The sequence below is a fragment of the Taudactylus pleione genome, unplaced genomic scaffold (assembly GCF_031769625.1).
Source record: "Taudactylus pleione unplaced genomic scaffold, aTauple2 ptg000145l, whole genome shotgun sequence".
Lineage (NCBI taxonomy): Eukaryota > Metazoa > Chordata > Amphibia > Anura > Myobatrachidae > Taudactylus > Taudactylus pleione.
The window spans coordinates 7,738,625-7,753,211 of record NW_028284547.1 but is presented as its reverse complement, the minus strand read 5'-3'; the positions used below and the strand labels follow the sequence as shown (position 1 = coordinate 7,753,211).

The following is a 14,587-nucleotide window of genomic DNA, read 5'->3' as shown; positions in this document are numbered from 1 at the left end:
CATGCTACAACATTACTGATAGAGACTATATAGATGTAGAGAAATAGATATATAGATAGCTAGGTAGATCCCTTATTACAAACCAAAGAAATATATATATATATTTATATATATATATATTTATATATATATATATACACAGTATATATTAGAGATGATCCGAACCCACCCAAATTTTTCAGATCCGAGTCAGGGTTTCCCATCTGACTCGGATCTCAAGAAGTGCTTTCATCTTCATAATCTATGTTGTATATAAGGGACCACACGGTGGATGCCATTTCATTCCAGGTGTGGAGACTGAACAGGGAGGGTGGGTAGTTTAGGGCTGGGAGAGGTGCTGGTGCTGTCTGCTGTGTCCTGGGCTAGAGCACTGCTGATCCATCTGGTGCTGTCACTGCTGTGCTGTCTGCTGTGTCCATCTGGGCTGTTGCTGATCCATCTGGGCTAGTGCTGTGCTGTCTGCTGTGTCCATCTGGGCTGGTGCTGTGCTGTCTGCTGTGTCCATCTGGGCTGGTGCTGTGTTTTCTGCTGCGTCCATCTGGACTGGTGCTGAACCAACTGGGCTGGTGCTGTGATGTCTGCTGTGTCCATCTGGGCTGGTGCTGATCCATCTGGGCTGCTGCTGTGCTGTCTGCTGTTTCCATCTGGGCTGGTGCTGATCCATCTGGGCTGGTGCTGTGCTGTCTGCTGCGTCCATCTGGGTCCAAATTCTGGACTGTCAAAAAAAATATATATATTGTCAATTTATCTTCGTTGTGTGTGCATGTTAGGCTTAGCCTCACAAGATACAGCAACACAACCTAGTGCTGCCCGAGTCCAGTTGTCATCAATCGGTGCTCTGTGCCCAACTTCTGGACCATAAAAAAACAATATATATATATATTATATATATATATATATTGTCAATTTATCTTTTGTGTCTGTGTGCATGTTAGGCTAAGCTGCACAAGATACAGCAATGCAACCTTGTGCTGCCCGACTCCAGTCATCATCAATCGGTGCTCTGGGCCCAAATTCTGGACCGTCAAAAAAAAAATATATATATATATGTATTTATTGTCAATTTATCTTCTGTGTGTGTGTCCGTGTTAGGCTTACCACACAAGATACAGCAACGCAACCTAGTGCTGCCAGACTCCTGTCATCATCAATCGGTGCTCTGGACTCATATTCTGGACTGGCAAAGAAAAAGAAAAATAATTATTGTCAATTTAGTTTCTGTGTGTGCATGACTGCACGTGTTTGAATTTTGTAACCGCACCTTGGCTACACTATTGGTGCTTATGACACTGCTTCAAGACCACAGAAAATATGGAGAGCTGTCACATGACAGGAGAAGAGAAGCAGAGGTGAAATGTCATATGTGGTGCACTTTAATTAAAACGTAACTTTTAACAATGTCACAGGCTAATACCCTATTAGGAAAGAGGAACAGCAAAAATAGTTTAAAAATTAATAAGTGTGATAAAGAAAGAAAATGAGTTTAAAAAATAGAATGCGACATGTGTGTCCTGACCTACTGTGTTATAATAAAGATTGACTGTTACTATTTGTGACTGTGTGTCTAATTGCTTCAGTAGGAACATGTGTTTAAATATCCAATTCAAATTCATGAGAGTGGCACACATAAGTCACATATAATACATTCAATGGTGAATATTTCCAAAATTAAGTCAATTAATTATCAAGTGTGTTAAACGTTGTTTCTGAGGGATGTTAGCATATAATATAATCATGTGTCCACATAAAGAACCCTTATACAGGCTCATTAGTTAATTGTCAGTCCACCTAATAGCTTGGCTCATTATGTATTAACACATTACAAGATGTTACCTTACTATATAATTACTCCTATAGGGAACTCCTATATGGGCTCATAAATGCCCATTCATCAGATAGCGCAGTTCGTTTGTATATCAGCATATTGACATGCCCATATTCATTCATACAATTCTGTTATTTACTGTTAGATTTAAATCAACATCTGGGAGTAATTATCCTTATACACCATTAAATTCAGGGTGTATAGAATGTCTAATCAGACACTTTCTGCCTGAATATTATGCACAAGAAATAGTTTATTAGTCACATTATTTGAATGAAATCACCCTTCAATTAAGTTTACTACTATTCTCAAATTATCCATATGCCAAGGATGTCCTTTGTGTAAGTAAGGCAACAGCTGTTGCCCATTGATTAAAAAAGCCAAAGCCCATTGTTATCGTGCCAGGGCAAAAGACAAAAAAATCCACTTCTCATGTGTGGAATTATTTCAGCCCCAATCCGGACAACAGTTGTCAAGCCATATGTAACCATAGCCAAAAAAGAGTGAGTAGATGGAGGGACCAAAACCACCTAGGAACCTCCTCCTTGTTACATCACTTGGAGCGCATTCATCAAATATCAAAGTGTATATCACCAAGTTTCAAAACTGAAAACGTAACAAGTCCAGTGTCACCTTCCTGCTCCCTCTCTATGGGATCCAAGCACCTTCGATCTACAACACCAACACCTTTATCATCAACATCCTCATTCGTCATCGGGACTAGTACTGCTGCATCCAATGTTGTTATTCGAAGCATGATTGACTCCTCGCCTATCCATGATTCCTCAGAAGGATCCTTGATGACTATGCCTGGTGCTGCTGCTGTTGCTGTGAGTGGATCTTCATCCAAGAAGGGAAACAGGAGGAAGACTACTTGTAGTGTATCCTCCAAAAAACAATTAACTGTCAAACATTTGTTTGCAAGGGAAAACAAATATGACAGGAATCACCCATTTGCACAGCGGATTACTGATGCCATAAAAGCTATGCTGGTATTAGATGTGCATCCAGTATCTGCCATTACTGCAGTGGATTTTCAACAGTTAATTGAGGTCCTGTGTCCTTGCTACCAGATCCCTTCTAGATTCCACTTTGTTAGAACAGCAATTCCAAGTCTGTACAAGGACATTAAAAAAAACCTTATTAATGTCCTCAGAAATGCAGTTGTACCCACTGTAAACTTGACCACTGATATGTGGACAAGTGGGACAGAGTAAACTAAGGATTACATGACTGTCACAGCCCACTGGGTAGGTGTATTGCCTACAACAGCAACAGCAGAAGCAACATCTACCAAAAGACAGCTGATATAGAGGCAGGCTACTGTTTGTATAACTGGTTTTACTAAGAGGCATACCACTGAGAACCTCTTCGAAAAACTCAGGGAAATCATTGCTAAATGGCTTACCCCACTTGGACTCTCCTCAGGATTTGTTATTTCGGACAATGCCACCAATACTGTGAGAGCATTACATGTGGGCGAATTCCAACACATCCCATGTTTTGCTCACACAAATATTTGGTGGTGCAACATTTTTTAAAAAATGACAGGGGTGTGCAGGAGATGCTCTCTGTGGCCCACAAAATATCCAGACATTTCAGACATTCAGCAAATGCTTGTCGAAGATTGCATTACCAGCAGGTACTGTTAAATTTGCCCTGCCATCAGTTGAAGCAAGAGGTAGTAACTCAGTGGAATTCTACCCTCTATATGCTTCAGTGGATGGAGAAACAGTAAAAGGCGATCCAGGGCTATACAATGGCCAATGACATAGGCCGTGGAGGGGGAATGCACCTTACTCAAGTGCAGTGGATAATAATTTCAGTGTTGTGCAAGGTTCTCAAACCCTTTGAACTTGCCACATGTGAAGTTAGTTCAGACACTGCCAGTTTGAGTCAGGTCATTCCCCTCATCCGACTTTTGCAAAAACAACTCGAAAAACTAAAGGAGGAACTGAAACAGAGCGATTGCGCAGGTATGTCAGAATGGTGGATCAAGCCCTTGATTCACTCCACCAGGATCCAAGAGTCATCAATCTATTGAAATCTGAAAAATATATTTTGGCTGCCATTCTGGATCCTAGGTTTAAGTCCTACCTTGTGAGTTTTTTTCCAACAGATCAAAATCTAAAACTATGCAAAGAGCTGTTGGGAAAAAAATTGTCAACTGCAGCCACATGTGAAATGCCATCATCTCCTTCAGTTTCTGCAGCTGCCAGGAAAATACTACATTTTCCTTACAGAATGCCTGCGTGTAATGCAGATCATTCACCAAAAAATGACATCTGGTCAGGCCTGAGAGAACTGCCTACTAGTGACATGTCTTCTACCGTGTCTATGTGTGATATGGTCTCCATTCACAGAATGGTGGAGGACTATTTCAGAGATAATATCCTAATATGAATATCAGACAGTCCCTTTCAGTACTGGCAGGAAAAAGAAGCAATTTGGAGGCCCATACACAAACTGACTTTGCATTACTTAAGTTGCCCACCCTCCAGTGTGTACTCTGAAAGAGTTTTCAGTGCAGCTGGCAACCTTGTCAGTGATCGGCATAGGAGGTTACTTCCTCAAAATGTGGAAAAGATGATGTTCCTTAAAATTAATTACAAATTCCACGAGGAAGACCTCTACCAACAATTATATCAAAAAATTACAGAGGTGCCTATGGTAGATTCCAGTGGGGATGAATTAATATTTTGTGAAGAAGAGGATGTACACACTGATGGGGATGACGAGGATGACGAGAACTTGTAATGTAAAGCTAGTTTGAGTATGGGATCATTTTCATTTCCATGTCCAATGCACATTGGCAGCTTGTTTTATGGGAGTCCAAACAAACCAATTTTTTCAGCCACAATTGGCAGTCTTTGTCACTGAAATGATTGGTTTGTTAAACTGTGAATGTCCTGTTTCATATACAACATAAGGGTGGGTGGGAGGGCCCAAGGACTATTCCATCCTGCACCTTTTTCCTTTCCATTATGTGCTGGTTGGGGCATTGCTGCCTGACATTTTAAATTAATGTTATGGTTGGTTAAGGAACCAATGATTTGTTTTTAAATTAATTTATTATCAATTTTACAGCCCGGGGCTGCACTTATTAATTTCTTTTTATTATTATTTATTCAGCCAGGGTCTGCACCCAATGAATTGTTTTTTACTTTTTAAATTAAATTATTACTAATTATTCAGCCTGGGGCTGCACCAATTAATTGTCTTTTAATTAATTTATTATCAATTTACAGCCAGGGGCTGCACTAATGAATTTCTTTTTATTATTAATTATTCAGCCTGGGGCTGCACCTACTAGTATCAACTATCAGTTCTTCAATCCTCAAGGGTATCCCAACCATCATCTTTGCACAGTCATCATCTCTATTAATTATTACATCAATCAGTTTTGAGCCAGCAAGCTGTATGCAACCTTTTGGCCCTTTAACTAGATAATAAAATCAATATTGTAAGCTGTGAGGTGGTCAAAATTGACTGGAAATGAGTGGAAATAAATGTTATTGAGGTTATTAATACTGTAGGAACAAGCAAATGCCCATTTTATGTGATTTTAGCTGTTTGTTTGATTTTTTAAGAAAAAATCCAGATCAAAAACATGAAAACAAAACACGGAGGTGAGGTTTTGGCAAAACAAATCCAGATACAAAACCAGGAGAGATCCAGATCCAACACCAAGACACGGGGGTCGGCGCACATCTCTAATATATATACAAATATATGTATATATATATATATATATATATATATCAGATATCAGATATCCCCCTGGATGCGGCACTGCACACATGAAGAAACACACTGTACACCGGGCTGGTATAAATGTTTAAATTCCTATATTGTTGGCATTTTCATCAGGACATAAAGACATTAACAACGTGTCTTACCTTAAGTACTCACACCAAGTGATCACACAGCTGTCTCACCAGAGTGGGACCACTCACCCACCCAGGGGCGCACACCGCTGATGTCATCATGCCCATGCGTGGGGCATCAGCATACTCAAGTGTACCGTCACCATAGAAACATATAACACTGAACACAATACAATATATCCACATATATGTACCCATTGCCATAGCCTGCGATCGTCGCCATCACATGTTCATATTGGTACAAATTTTAGGACACATAAAGCTATACTGATTGCATTGTATGTTGTGCCCTAATTATGATGATATCTTTTATTTATCTGGTTGCAGATGTCCCTTGCTAGCACCATCTGTAGATATGTACTGTGTTCAGTGTTATATGTTTCTATGGTGATGGTACACTTGGTTATGCTGACACCCCACGCATGGGCGTAATGATGTCAGCAGTGTGCGCCGCCGGGTGGGTGAGCGGTCCCGCTCCGGTGAGGCAGCTGTGTGATCACTTGGTGTGAGTACTTAAGGTAAGACGCGTTGTTAATGTCTTTATGTCCTGATGAAAATGCCAACAATATAGGCATTGAAACATTGATACCAGCCCGCTGTACAGTATGTTTCTTCAAGCGTGGAGTGCCGCATCCAGAGGGATATCTGTGATAAACTTTATGCAGGCAACCAGCTAAGTAATCTTATACCTCCAGAGTGTAGGACTAAGGACCTCATTCAGGGGCAGATGCAAGAAGTGATCGCTCTCTGAATGAGGGTGGGTGCTGTTTTTTTTTGGGTGTGGCCTCCTGGTTGCAAGCTAAGCAGTGGGTTACTACCCACAGCTTATCTAGTGACCAGGGTAATGGTCATGATGGTGATCACCATCGCGACCATCAGGGCTTGCGATCAGACCCTAAGGTTGGGTCTGGGCACTCGCAAAGCCGCAGGGAACTTTCTGCTCTGATGGAGCAGGAAGCTCCCCACTGACATCACTGATGATGTCAGTGCAGCTGCCCACAAAATGGTAGGCGTTAAGGAACGCCTCCATTTTGGAAACCCCCCCCGGCCTGCCTACAAAAAGGGGCAAGCTGTCAATCAACATTGACAGCCACCCCTTTTGTAGCAAGCTCTGGAGCGAGAGAGTTTCTCTCTTGCTCCGGGGCTTGCACACGCGCAGTGCGGCCGCTGCTCATGTGCAGGGTTACCCATCGACCCAGTTGCGAGCACAGCAGTGCTTGCGACCAGGTCTGAATGACCCCCTATATGCTCTGTATATATGTATATATATATATATATATATATATATAAATGCGATGTCTGTTAAAAAACAGCAACAGGCGGCACTCCACGGACTTTGTAAATAAAGAAAGGTGACTTTATTCGAATAAAGTCACCTTTCTTTATTTACAAAGTCCGTGGAGTGCCGCCTGTTGCTGTTTTCTAACAGACATCGCATTTCTATACCATTTTAAGGAAGGCACCCCGGCATTATTATATTGGAATATCGAGTGCCCCTCTACATGTTCTATATATATATATATATATATATATGTATATATATATTATAAGGGCACAATTGTGCCCTTATATTAAGGCTGCATCTAAAATAATGGATTTTTCCATAGAGAATTCTGGAGGGGGGGCAGGGTGTTCAAGGGGCTACACCTCAAAAGCTATTAGAGGTACGGATCTGAAATTTGGTATGTATAGGTAGAACTGTCACTGGGTGCTGCATGCCAAATTCAGGGCATAAACATAAAAAATTAGGATTTGGGAGTAATCTAAATCTTCAACTGTCACTTTTTTCTGACAGTCTCAATTAGGAAAACTTTTCTGCTGTAGTCTATGGAGTTTTTTTGGCAAGGCAAAACTCAGGGTAGGGGTGGAATTTAGATTTGGGGTTTGTTTTATTAGGTAGCTATTGTGCCAGTGTATATGCTTTAGGGGTTCAGGTAAATTAGAAAGTTACAGTCTTTAAACTATTACCTCAAAAATGCTCCATTGTAGGTAGGACTTTTCAACTTGTTGCGCAGCCGCAGTAGGAGCCTCCAGCAGGTGTAGTCATAGTGGCTTCACTTGGGTGCAGCAAGATGGCCACCATTTGTGGACGGTAGCGGGGTCCGGAACCAGGTGGCAGGAAGCCGGCATTTGCTGTGGCCGGAATGTAAGGGTGAGGGGGTAGGGGTTGGCGGGCTTTAGCAGTGGCCAGGAACTGGGGACAGTAGTGGGCATTAGCAGTGGTGGTACAGTGGCTGTGCGGGCGGTGGTAGTGCAGGTGTTAGGACCCGGGGGAGGTAGCAGCACACAGATGAAGGGTCGGATCTTGAAGATCCATGATACCTGCATCTGTGTTTTAAAAAAAGAAACACAGAAGCATGGGTGGGTCAGTGAGACATGTCTGTGCTTCTGTGTTTAAAAATAAAAACAGTGTAAAAAAAAATGGTGTGGCCCTTCCCCAAAAACCAACCAGCCCCGGGCTATGGAGCCCCAGTACTGGTTGTGCTAAATACAGGGGACAAATGATATAGGGGTCCACCGTATTAAACACAACCAGCACCAGGCTATTCAAAACCTGCCCTGGTTGCCAAAATACGGGGGACAAATGATGTAGGTGTCCCCCGTATTTAGCACCATCAGCACAGGGCTCTGAGCTGGTCCTGCATATGGCCCCCCCTGTATTTCCCAGAACTAGCACGGGACCCTTTCTAGTGGGCTCCATTGTGCGCATGCGCGAGACCCGGATAGCGACAGGTAAGCCGTCGCTCCGGGTCTCAAACCAAAGGGGGCATGCTGTCGATGTTGAGTGACAGCACGTCCCCTTTGGTGGGTGGGCTGGGGGCGTGGCTGGCCAGACGGAGGTGTTCCCATGGGAATGCCTACCATCTGGGGCCGGACCCACTGACATCACAAGTGATGTCAGTGGGAGTGCTTTTGGCTCTGGTAGAGCCGAAAGCACTCTAAGGCTTGTGACAACGAGATCCTACCACAAGGGTCTCGTCGCAAACCCGATGGTCGTGATGGTCTTGACCATCATGACCATCTTCCTGGCCTCTCACTAAAGCAGTGGGTGGTCACCTACAGCTATGCGAGCGGCCAGGAGGCCGCTCTAAAAAAACAGAGGGCCGGCCCTGATTTAGAGCAAGTGCTCTTTCAGAGCATCCAGCTCTGAATCAGGCCCTCTTTCTCTATACAAGCAGTGAATCTTATTGGGCTATCAAGTGCATTGAGAATTGCAATTATGTCAAGAAATTTGACTTCTGTGCCCTTCCAAATCAGGAATAGGTCATCAATAAATCTCTTATAACAAATAATTTTGTCACCAAAGGTACCTAGGATATGTTGCTGTTCATAGTGATACATGTACAGGTTGGTATACGATGGGGCCAGATTAGACCCCATCGCCATGCCAGACACCTGAACAAAGTACTCATCACCATAACAGAAATGATTGGACATGAGTACAAGTTCAATTAAATCACATACAAAATCAATAGGTGGCCCCACATGTGTGCCATTTGTAAGGATAGTTCTCACTGCCTCAATGCCTGCTTCATGGGGTATCACAGTGTACAAAGAGCCGTCGCTCCGGGTCTCGTACCAAAGGGGGCGTGCTGTCAATGTTGAGTGACAGCACATTCCCTTTGGTGGGCGGGTGGGGGGCGTGGCCGGCCAGACGGAGGTGTTTCCATGGGAATGCCTACCGTCTGGGGCTGGCCCCACTGACATCACAAGTGATGTCAGTGGGAGTGCTTTCGGCTCTGGTAGAGCCGAAAGCACTCTAAGGCTTGTGACAACGAGATCCTACCACAAGGGTCTCGTCGCAAGCACGATAGTTGTGATGGTCTTGACCATCACGACCATCTTCCTGGCCTCTCACTAAAGCAGTGGGTGGTCACCTACAGCTATGCGAGTGGCCAGGAGGCCACTCTAAAAAAACAGAGGGCCGGCCCTGATTTAGATCAAGCGCTCTGTCAGAGCGTCCGGCTCTGAATCAGGCCCTCTTTCTCTATACAAGCAGTGAATCTTATTGGGCTATCAAGTGCATTGAGAATTGCAAGAATGTCAAGAAATTTGACTTCTCTGCCCTTCCAAATCAGGAATAGGTCATCAATAAATCTCTTATAACAAATAATTTTGTCACCAAAGGTACCTAGGATATGTTGCTGTTCATAGTGATACATGTACAGGTTGGTATACGATGGGGCCAGATTAGACCCCATCGCCATGCCAGACACCTGAACAAAGTACTCATCACCGTAACAGAAATGATTGGACATGAGTACAAGTTCAATTAATTCACATACAAAATCAATAGGTGGCCCCACATGTGTGCCATTCGTAAGGATAGTTCTCACTGCCTCAATGCCTGCTTCATGGGGTATCACAGTGTACAAAGATGCCACGTTCATAGTTATGTCCATTATCTTTCTTATATAATGGCATACAAATATATAAGAAGGATGATGGACAAGGAGGGGAGGGGTAATTGCACATACAGTTTATGCTTCATAATCCCCCTCCTATTTTATATCATTATGGGGTATATGTATTAACTGGCAATATGGGGAAGAAGTGGTTGCCCTATTCACCATAGCAGGGACAGAATTGTCCCTTGCAGCAGGGACTGGCGGCTCCGGGGTCTGCACATGGGATCTGGTGATGCTTTCAAGATCCTGCACATGCCCATTGGAGCCAGATGGGAGTGAGACACAGTGCATCAGCACTAGGCTGCTGTGCTGTGTGCTCAGGCAGGAATCACTGGAAGAGGGAGTATTCACTCCCCCACTCTGGCAGATGAGTTGTTCTAGCATCTTATCATTAGTGCTTCCTACTTTGCCTTGGTAATGAGGCAAAGCAGGTAGAGTTATAGCAGTACGATCTGTGCTGCTATAATAAATCTACCCTTATACTCCTTATATATTTTTAAGACCATCATATTCCTTATATGCTTGTTTACCATAAAAATATATAAGAAAGATGATGGGCATCAAAATATATAAAATTATGTGTATTGGGGTAGGGGGTGATGTGTATAAAATATATGTACATTTCCCATCCTTGCCCATTATCTTCCTTAGATATTTTTATGGCATAAAAATATATAAGAAAGATGTTGGTCATGAAACAAATAAAGAGAAGGTGGGCAATGGGGGTAATGTGTATACATTTTAAACACATCACCTTATTTTAAAATATGACCGTATTTCTCCATTTTACTTACTATAAAATAAATGTTCTTGCTGTTTAATACTTAAAGCTGCCACTAGCTGGGGCAGCAGAGAACCAGCTCTTGTCCTACTACTAAAGTAACGCAGGCTGCGCTGTGGCTCCTTTTACTGTGACTGACACGGGGTGATGTCATGACGCTCGGATGTCATGACATCATGACGCTCAGATATCATGACGTCACATGTGTGTTAATCACAGTAAAGGTCAGAAGTAGGAGCCAGTGGGGGACTGCTTGTGCAAATGCCGCTATGGACCATCATAGCAGCGGGCGCTAAGGACTTAGGACCAGTCCAGGATATTTAACTTGGGTGAGTTGTGACCCCTTGCTGAGATGGGCATGAGCCAGTCTGGGGTCATTACCAACAGTTTGAGAAATGCTGCACTACACCAAGAAAATTCTCTCTCCTGTTTGTTGCATACTGTTGTATTAGTTGTTATTAATAGCAATGCCCAGTGCACCTATTCCAGCCTTACACCCCTGTATCTATTTCTGTGCAGGCCCAAGGCATGTGCGCTTGCAGAAGAAAGTTTGGCCTCATGCTCATAAAGTGAGGCTCCCAGGTATATGACATTTTGGGGGCATGACTGTATGTTATACCCTGTTCACATAATACTGGGGTCTTGCCCAGGCAGCCCTCAGCCTCTCTGGTTACAGTATGGATGACACAAGCATTCTCCCATCTATCACCGCTGCTTGGTGACACCATCTGAGGGCATGATAATAAAATAGCAGAGCAGCTCTACAATTTTGGTGTCGCCCTCTCAGATGGTGTCACGTGGTGCACCCCCCTAGTAATGCCACTGGCACCGCTTTATGCCATTATAGTACAAATTTAATTTTCAAATAAATAATAATTTCACACAATTTTGGGGTGTCACCATACACATTGTTTATTACTTTACACTGGTGCAGAGGATAAGATGTAGATATTTCTCCTCTCCAGTCTTTAACAGGATTGATTTATATAAAACACTTGTCACATTCAGAAAATAAAAATGTCCTCACTTGTAAATATATTGAATTGATGCAAACTTACTTAAAAAACACATTATACATTCAGGGCCTTAGAGTGTCTCCTCATGTGATTAGTGAGTGTTCTTTTACTACTAACACAGTTGTGACATTCACAGCATTAATATGGTTTCTCTCCTGTGTGACTCCTCCGATGTTTAACAAGATGTGATTGCTGGGAAAAACACTTGCTGCACTCAGAACATGTAAATGGTTTCTCTCCTATGTGACTCCTCTGATGTGTAACAAGATTTGACGAAGTAGAAAAACACTTGCTGCACTCAGAACATGTAAATGGCTTCTCTCCTGTGTGACTCCTCTGATGTATATCAAGATGTGACTTACGGGAAAAACACTTGCTGCATTCAGAACATGTAAATGGTTTCTCTCCTGTGTGACTCCTCTGATGTTTAACAAGATCTGATGAATTGGAATAACACTTGCAGCACTCAGAACATGCAAATGGTTTCTCTCCTGTGTGACTCCTGTGATGAGTAACAAGATTTGATGAATTGGAAAAACACTTGCTACATTCAGAACATGCAAATGGTTTCTCTCCTGTGTGACTCCTCTGATGTTTAATAAAACTTGATGAATTGGAAAAACACTTGCTACATTCAGAACATGTAAATGGTTTCTCTCCTGTGTGACTCCTCTGATGTTTAACAAGATCTGATGAATTGGAATAACACTTGCAGCACTCAGAACATGTAAATGGCTTCTCTCCTGTGTGACTCCTCTGATGTATATCAAGATGTGCCTTACGGGAAAAACACTTGCTGCATTCAGAACATGTAAACGGTTTCTCTCCTGTGTGACTCCTCTGATGTATAACAAGCACTGACTTATGGGAAAAACATTGGCTGCATTCAGAACATGTAAATGGTTTCTCTTCTGTGTGACTCCTCTGATGTTTAACAAGATCTGATGAATTGGAAAAACACTTGCTGCACTCAGAACATGTAAATGGCTTCTCTCCTGTGTGACTCCTCTGATGTATATCAAGATATGACTTACGGGAAAAACACTTGCTGCATTCAGAACATGTAAATGGTTTCTCTCCTGTGTGACTCCTCTGATGTATATCAAGATATGACTTACGGGAAAAACACTTGCTGCATTCAGAACATGTAAATGGTTTCTCTCCTGTGTGACTCCTCTGATGTGAGATAAGATGTGATTTATACATAAAGCTTTTGTCACACTCAGAGCACAGATGCGGTTTCTTTCCTGTGAGACTCATCATGTATTAGATGAGAAACAAATTATCTGTAAAAGGTTTCTACTATCCAGAAAATGAGAATAGATTTCGGGAATCCTTTAGGTGTAAGACGAAATAGCGTCTTTAGTTGACTTGATCAGAGAACAATGTTCCTTTACCACGATGTCCTCTAATAGTCTTTGTGGTGTCCTGCTCTTTATTTGTCCTGCAATAAAAAAAGATTATATTTAAAATCATGAATGTTACTCAAGTAAAACGACTTTCACAGTAATAGTGTAATTTTATATACAGAACATGATATATATTTAAATACACTAAAAAACATGACTTAGCTATTTACTCACCCCCTGCACTGACCATAGATGGGTAACACATGCTACCGATTTTGACACAACTAGTGTCAGCTGATGCACCAGGACAGGGTTGGATTATAGTTGGGGAGGATGGGACCACACATTGGGGGCCCCCACACAAACACAAATATTGCCCTGACCCGGCCCACTCTGCACCATCCCTGGATTGAGTGTCTCCCTGCAGCATTGCATAGAATTGTCAATTATGAAGGCATCCCCCTTACTCTCCTGCCAGTGGTGAGTCAGCTATGTCACCAATCTACTGGTTATACTGTTTTGGTTCATGTGTTAAACAAATCAATACTATACAGAATATCAATAATTGTTAACTGCATGAACCTATATATATATCTGAGGAGAATGTGAAATACCAAGAAAAGGATAAATACTACCTCTACATGTGAGTCTAATGAGTAAATTTACTAACAATCGAGATTGCTCAAGGTGACAATCTCGGGTGATTTAGTTATTTGCTTCCATTTCTCAAATTTACTTTTGCCCATCTCAGGTGAGATGTCTCGATCAATTTCATTCAAATCGCGTGAGATAGCAAAATCGACTTAAATCACCATTGTGCCAATTCGGATGTACTTTTCACCTAAAATATACTTCTCTCAAATTTACCAAGAATCAAGATGAGCTGCGAGATGGTCAGAAACATACACAAATCATTGTGATTTGTGTATGTTTCTGCCTGTAAATAGTTAAAATAGGGCTAATTTTTTTTTTAAAAAGACATAGGGTCCCCCCAAAAGCCTAACCACATTGACTGGAACTGACTTAGAACCAGCCAATGAGTGGCTGCTACATGTAAAGCGGCCACTGATTGGCTAGTGGCCCGGGAGAAATTACAGCCGATTTTGGTCAATGTAATTTTGTGAGGTGTAAGTACATGTAACAACATATACTTACATCTGTTCAGCATGGTTTGGGTAAGTTGCTTTGTTGTTTTCACAAGACCCTGGATGCGACGGAGAGCAGCGCCAGGATGTAGGTGAGTAAAGGATCTTTTTGCAGGTCCATACACATGGATTTCTCCTTTGAACAAGTGGACCGAATGGCTAGAACAGGTAAGTA

The 14,587-nt window shown here is 42.4% G+C and overlaps 1 protein-coding gene and 1 pseudogene across 2 annotated transcripts; one reads left to right on the top strand and one right to left on the bottom strand.

Moving 5' to 3' along the window:
* LOC148522681 (uncharacterized) overlaps nucleotides 1–14,587 on the top strand; it is a 240,474-nt pseudogene that overhangs the window by 53,794 nt on the left and 172,093 nt on the right.
* LOC148522683 (uncharacterized) lies at nucleotides 12,057–13,181 on the bottom strand. Of its 2 annotated transcripts, XM_088473990.1 has the most exons (2): nucleotides 12,671–13,181; nucleotides 12,057–12,607 (listed from the first exon to the last, which is right to left on the bottom strand). In XM_088473990.1, exons 1-2 carry the CDS (start codon nucleotides 13,179–13,181, stop codon nucleotides 12,057–12,059), a joined length of 1,062 nt encoding a protein of 353 aa, XP_088330116.1. The 2 variants fall into 2 exon arrangements, with proteins under 2 accessions (XP_088330116.1, XP_088330115.1); XM_088473989.1 differs by having other exon boundaries at nucleotides 12,057–13,181.